General features: G+C 42.9%; 1 protein-coding gene across 1 annotated transcript; it reads left to right on the forward strand.

The window, feature by feature from the left end:
• Positions 1 to 2,822, forward strand: LOC131192426 (leucine-rich repeat-containing protein 3-like). Its single transcript, XM_058171571.1, has one exon. It carries the CDS (start codon positions 1 to 3, stop codon positions 763 to 765), a length of 765 nt encoding a protein of 254 aa, XP_058027554.1. The 3' UTR covers positions 766 to 2,822.
• Positions 2,823 to 6,806: the final 3,984 nt, after the last annotated feature.

Genomic DNA, 6,806 nt, shown 5'->3' on the forward strand with positions numbered 1-6,806 from the left:
ATGTCGGTGTGGTCTGTCTTCTTGTTCCTGATCCATGGCTTGCATGGCCATCAGTTGTGCCCTCGAAGGTGTGACTGCCCGCCAGGAAACGGTGTGGTGTGGTGCAGTTGGAGAAATCTGATGGTTATCCCGTTCGACATTCCTCATGACACTCGGGTGTTGTACCTAGACTCTAACTGGATTGTCCACATATCCAGCGGGGCCTTCCACGACCTGAAACTCCTCCATGAACTTCACCTGGCAGACAATCTCATCGAGAGCATTTCTCCAGCAGCCTTTCACGGCTTAGGGAATGCACTGAGGCTCCTGGACCTTTCAGGGAATAAGCTGCAAAACATAGACCCTGCTCCTTTTGTCATGCTGACCTGGGTGAAGCTAGAACTCTACAACAATCCCTGGCATTGTGACTGCTCCCTGCAGGAGCTGATGAAGGCTCTTTCCTTAGGAGCCAGGACGGCAGAAGACATTGTGTGCGCCACTGCAAATTGGAAGGAGTATGTTGGGAAGACTTTGTCCCAGCTGGTCAGCACTGGCGTCAACTTCTGTGTCACTCAGCAAAAGAATACCGATTTTGCAATGCTGCTCACTATGTTCATCTGGTTTGGTGTCGTGATCACTTACGTCATCTATTATATCCGGCGCAACCAAGCCGAATCCCGGCGTCACTTGGAATACCTCAAATCCTTGCCGGTTCCCAGCAGCAGCTCATTCCAACCCGAGGAGAAGGAGGTGGATGAAGATAATACACTCAGCACAATCCTCTGACGGACTAGACTCACACACGTGCTGGGGCTACACAACAGAACTGCTTTGGAAGCAGATTTAATCGGATAAGAATTTGTCCCTCTAAAGAAACCTAGCTTTAAATCTAGGGAACAACAACAACAAAATGCTGCTTAAGACAAAGAACCAATGCTGCCGTCCAACTATAATGGTTATACAGGGAAGACCTTGGGAGGCTGGGCCCAGAAATGCTGCTAGGAACCAGTCAGTTAAGAGACAGCATACTGCAGCTGGATAGTGGGTGGTGCAAGAGGCTCTAAAAGAATCACCCCTAATTTCTCAGGAAGTAAAGGAGACAGTGGAGAATTGTATTTTCAGATTCACAAGACTGATGTCAGCCTTACCAGGGAGACCAGACAGGAAACACAAGTAGATGAACTAATTCTATTTCCCCGAAAATAAGTTTCCCAGTCTTATATTTTTTTGAACCCTGAAATAAGCACTTGGCCTTATTGCTATGCGCTCAAAAGCCCGATTGGGCTTATTATCAGGGGATGTCTTATTTTGGGGCAAACAGGGTACTTTATTGCAAGTCTTTTTTTTCTTCTTCCTTCCGTTCAATCCTGTCTGATACTCAGAGGCTGCCTGGATGAGTCCCAGAAGTTTTCCTGGCAAGATTTTTTTTTCCAGAAGTGGCTTATCAGTGCTCACTTTCTCGGGCTTAGAGAGAACGGCTGGCCCAAGATCATACAGTTGGCTTCGTATCTCAGATAGGACTAGAACTCATGGTCTCCGGGTTTCTAACATGATGCCTTAACCACTACTACAGCAAGCTAGTTTCATTGTAAGGCTACATTAACAGAGTCTCTAACCAATCCATTTCTCTCACTTGACAATTTTAGCTACAAGAATTACTCCAGTATGATTTTACTTGATTTATGTCCTTCTCTCCGGATAGGCTGGAATATTATCTGGGTTAAACAATGGGCTAAACTGGGTTTGGGCTAAGATTGCAACCCATCAGATATCTTGGGTGTTTATTTGGTAGTTTGTCCAAGTGTGCTACTTGCTATTTTTTCAGAATAGATCTTAATCCACTAACTCCCACTCAATTTGTACCAAACTCACCGACAACTCTTTTTCTCCCGGCTTCTCCCACAAATATCCGATTGGTTAAATTAGCAGCAGCCTGAAATGTGAGAATTCCCTTCCCCAACTGTGGATGCCCTTAAGATGGATGGATCAAAGACCGGCTTTAAAATCATCCTCTAAAAAAATTACATTTCCACCTTTCACCAACTAGATGGGTGGTTCCTGGTCCTCTTAGATCAGGGGGAACGTGTCTGTTTAAACTGCTGCGAGCCTCACCCTTCTCCACTTGGGCTGCTAAAATCCACTTCCAGTAGACCCTTTGTACGGGTGGGTTCTTCGTTTCTGTCTTCCCTCCCACCTATAAAGTTTGCAGAGTTTCCTTTCTCCCAGTGGCCACTTTTTGTAAACACTTTGAAGCATGAGTAATATGCATAATGGTTGGCATCTCCGTTTTTTTTCCTGGCAAGCATCCCCTGTGCCTTTAACGGTAGAACAAAAGGCAAAAAAAAAAAAATCACAGATGTAATTATCCTTGTAATCCTTGTTGGAATTATGCCCTTTAAAACTGCACTTGCAGCATTATTTCTGCCTTTTGTCTCCCCCACAGGCCACCATGCTATATAATCCAAAACAGTTGTTTAAAAGCTAGATCCCTTTTCTATTGTGTACACTGTTTCTTGTAATCACACTTGATAAAGCACCTGTCAGTCAGTTTGGATCCCTCTTTCTAGATATATCATAGTTTAATACTAGGGAGCAAAGCATGAAATCAGTAACAAAATCCCAGTTTCTTAATCCCTGGTGTTTTACAGAGAGGTTTCCATCTAATCTGCTCAGTTATTGCCATTCCCCACCTGCCCCAAAACTGATTTGATATCCTCTTAAAGACTCTCAGCGTATTACAGCAGAAGTAGTCAGCTGACAGCTTCAATCTAATTTCCAAAGAAGCAAAATTCAATTCAAGAAGACTAACAGCTCTTTCTCCTTTTCTTGGGAGCATCTCCATGAGTAAAGCAATTGTTTTAAAAGGAGAGAAATTGACAGAAACAGAAACAAGGGTGATGGTGAAAGAAATAGGATGATTTTTGGCTCTAGATACAACTGACCTTTGCTCCACCCACTGCTCCAAGGAAATGCTGTTTTGGGGAGAAAAACAGGCTTCCATCGTTAACATGAAACGCACATTTGTAATCAGAAGTACTGTGTGTCTAACTCTTGCTTCTTTGGTGGCTGTGCCTACATAAATAAAAGTACATCTAATTCCAAACTGGACCTTTGTCTGATCATTATTTTATGTTTTAGTAAAGACTAAAGAGCAGTAAGGTACTGTACCTACCTACCTTTTTCTTTCTTGCTATTACAACTCAAGGCCCCAGAAAAAGGTTAAAGCCTGCACTGCAAGTAGGAGATACCCTTCTGATCTTTCCAACTTCCCTACTTAAATATGTTAAACATGTGTGTGAGTACATTGGTCTATTTTAATCCTTAGGATTAGACGATACTGAAATTAAGATGGTAATATTTTTGCTCGGTAGCCTTATTATTTTATTTTATTTTTATTTATTTTTATTTTATCACATTTATATACCGCCCTATCTCCCAGGGGACTCAGGGCTGTTCACAGGCAAGTAAAAAGCACATATAAATACAGACTAAAATAACAGTTAAAAAACTTATTCTACATGGCCGAATTATTAAAAGCAATATAAATAATAAAACCCATTTAAAACCAGTATAAATTTAAAATCTAATCCAGTCCTGCGCAGATGAATAAATGTGTTTTAAGCTCGCGACGGAAGGTTCGGAGGTCCGGAAGTTGACGAAGTCCTGGGGGGAGTTCGTTCCAGAGGGTGGGAGCCCCCACAGAGAAGGTCCTTCCCCTGGGCGTCGCCAGACGGCACTGCCTAGCTGACGGCACCCTGAGGAGTCCCTCTCTGTGAGAGCGCCTTAGCCACATCTGTTTCTAGAAGACACTCTATTCAATTTTGTTATCAGCTACTCATGCTTCATGAAATAAAAGGTTCCCCTCGCACATCTGTGCTAGTCGTTCCCGACTCTAGGGGGCGGTGCTCATCTCCGTTTCAAAGCCAAAGAGTCAGCGCTGTCCAAAGATGTCTCCGTGGTCATGTGGCTGGCATGACTAAATGCTAAAGGTGCACGGAACGCTGTTTTTCCCCCCAAAGGTGGTCCCTATTTGTCTACTTGCATTTTTTACCTGCTTTCAAACTGCTAGGTTGGCAGAAGCTGGGACAAGTAACGGGGGCTCACCCCGTTACACGGCACTAGGGATTCGAACTGCTGACCTTTTGATCAACAAGCTCAGCTTCATGAAATAGAAACAGTCTAATTCATGAAAGGTAATGGCATTTGTTACATACTTTTAAAGTACAATCCACCATGAATGAAGTTTGATTCCTGGTGACTAGATGGGTACCTGGGGCACCCCCTAAAAGCCAGCCCCCCTATGTTTGTATAAATATTTCTTTGGTCTGTAACAGGGCATGGTTTATCTTCCATCAATTATTATTGCTGTGGAAAGCACAATTTTAATAATCAACCCATTGCAGGTAGACCTCAACTTACAATTCATTTAGTGACCATTCCAAGTTGCAACGGCACTGAGTGACTTGTGACCATTTTTCACTCAACTGTTGCAATCTCCCCATGATCACATGATCAAAATTTGCCCCCCTTGGCAATTGACTTATATTTATGACGGTTGCAGTGTCCCGGGGTCATGTGATCAGGTGTTGTGACCTTCTGACAAGCAAAGTCCATGGGGAAGTCAGATTCACTTAACAACCGTGTCACTAACTTAACAATTGCCGTGATTCACTTAACAACTCTGGCAAGAAAAGTTGTAAAATGAGACAAATTCATTTAACAAACACTTCACTTAGCAACAGGTATTTTGGGCTCAATGGTGGATCATAAGTCGAGGACTACGTAGCAAAGCCGTTTGTCTTGCCCCATCCCCTTCCGTGAGCCTCTCCTTCCAAATCTACGGCTGCATTAGCTGCATCACGGGCTACAACCTAGGCAGCCAAGCCCAAACGAGAGCATATCCAAACAGCAATTCAAGAATCAATAAAGGACGGGGGAGTTTATTTTCATTATTGGCTATTTCATTCAGTGTTACCTATTATGAAACTGCTTTTATAAGAACATCCTCTTTAAAAACCTTTGGAAAGCAAGCAAGCAAGCAAGCAGGAGTGAACTGGCAGCCTTTTTTGTAGAGCCACAGCCAGTGTCATTTAAGCTTGCTTTACTTGATCTAACAGGCTCTTCTGTAGCACTAAAAATATGGCCTAGATGGGTTTTCTCTGCTTTGCAAATCTGCTTTGCAAATTGATCAGGCAATTTCTATAGTAAAATTGGATCTCCCGATACAAAAGGCGGTGAAAATACCAGCCTACTGGATCGAAGAAGCAAAAGTTATTTCCTGTTGAAAGGAAGAGTTCCTTATGAACTCTTGATACGCATTTGGCATCTTTCCGTTGGCCCTCATATAACATCATGAGAAATAAGAGTCTCAGATCACTTCTAAGTGTGTCACAAACGTAGGGACAGCCAGACAGGCCAGGAATTGGCCTAGCAGTCAACAGGGAAGCAAAAGACCTCCTCCGTGGCACAGCGTGGTCCAGCTCTAGGGGTGAGTCTTCTTCTGAACATGGGTTTAGCAATCTGAAAGAATTGCAGGAATCTGTGGGGGTTTCCTCTTCCTTCTTCCAAAGATCGGTCAGCAGTTCAGAGAAAACACCGTTCAGCTCACAGGCGCACCGAGGTGTACAAAGTGGATGGGCTGAAGACTCATCCTACGTTGTGCAAGAGGGAAACACAATCTGTGGTGCCCTTGGAATCTCCCTCCACAGCCACGTACAACCTCCCTTTGGGCAACTCTCAGCTGCTCAGTCCAGATATGAGGCATTGCAAGCCAAAGTCCAAATATGAGAGGATCAAAGTGACAGAGATGGAAGTGCTGGTGGCAGGGAGCCAAATAAGACAGCCGAACGTTGTTGCTGTGGCTTATTTTAAAAACACTTCTCTTTCTGAAGATCAGTTTACAACTGTCCCTAGTGGGAATGCTTTGCAGCAACTCCCAAGGCTGAAGACAAAAAAAACCCAAACAAAAAAACTTTACCAGTATTCCCCATTCTTTTTGACAGTGATTTTAAAAAAATAATAATAAAGGGGAGAGAAGTGTCTTTAAGAAGTCATCCCATTTCCATCCTCAATGCCCATATATAAAACAAGGTTTTGGAGATGTATCTTTTGGTACTTAACATGAACTCTCCTCACTAACACTTGTATATAATCTTCACTATCAAGAAACATGTCATTGTGCAGGAATTTGATCTAAGAAATCCTTTGCTTATTTTAGCAGCTCAGAATGAGTCACTAGCAAACTCGCAACTTAATCAATTCTTTTTACAAACTTTTTTAAAAAAATGAAAGATGGAACCAAGAGCCCAAATATAAGGGGATCAAACTTCCCCTTATCTTCACAAATGCTTGCTTTGTCAGGAAAATTAAAATCTCTCATACACACACAAATACCTTACATACACCCATTTGGGTGTACGAGAGGTACACATTCCAATTTCATTTTCAAATACATGTTAAAACATTCATGAAGTTACTCGAACACCCTCAACCCACAATACTCTCTCCTGTAACATTTCAATAGAGATGGAGTGATGGTTAATGTACAGGGATTATTGAAGATGTATAAATATAATTAATGTAGGGTCGGGTCTGCCCAGTTACCATTTTAGAACGGTGGGGAGGGAGAAAAGAGAGAGTAGGAGGTAGGAAAGAGGAGAAGAGGAAGGAAGAGGGGTAGAAGAGGTAGAAGGAAGGTGTAGGGTGGAGGGAGGAGAGGATGTAGATAAGAGAAGGAGAGGAAGGCTGGAAAGTAGAAGGTAGAAGAGGGAAGAATGTTAAAAAGGAGGGTGGTGACTGGGCAGGCCCGACTAATTGTATATAACTGT

The sequence above is a fragment of the Ahaetulla prasina genome, chromosome 2 (genome assembly GCF_028640845.1).
Source record: "Ahaetulla prasina isolate Xishuangbanna chromosome 2, ASM2864084v1, whole genome shotgun sequence".
Lineage (NCBI taxonomy): Eukaryota > Metazoa > Chordata > Lepidosauria > Squamata > Colubridae > Ahaetulla > Ahaetulla prasina.

Excerpts from the sequence above, each read along its gene's own strand:
- LOC131192426 (XM_058171571.1), top strand. The coding sequence starts at position 1 with ATGTCGGTGTGGTCTGTCTTCTTGTTCCTGATCCATGGCTTGCATGGC.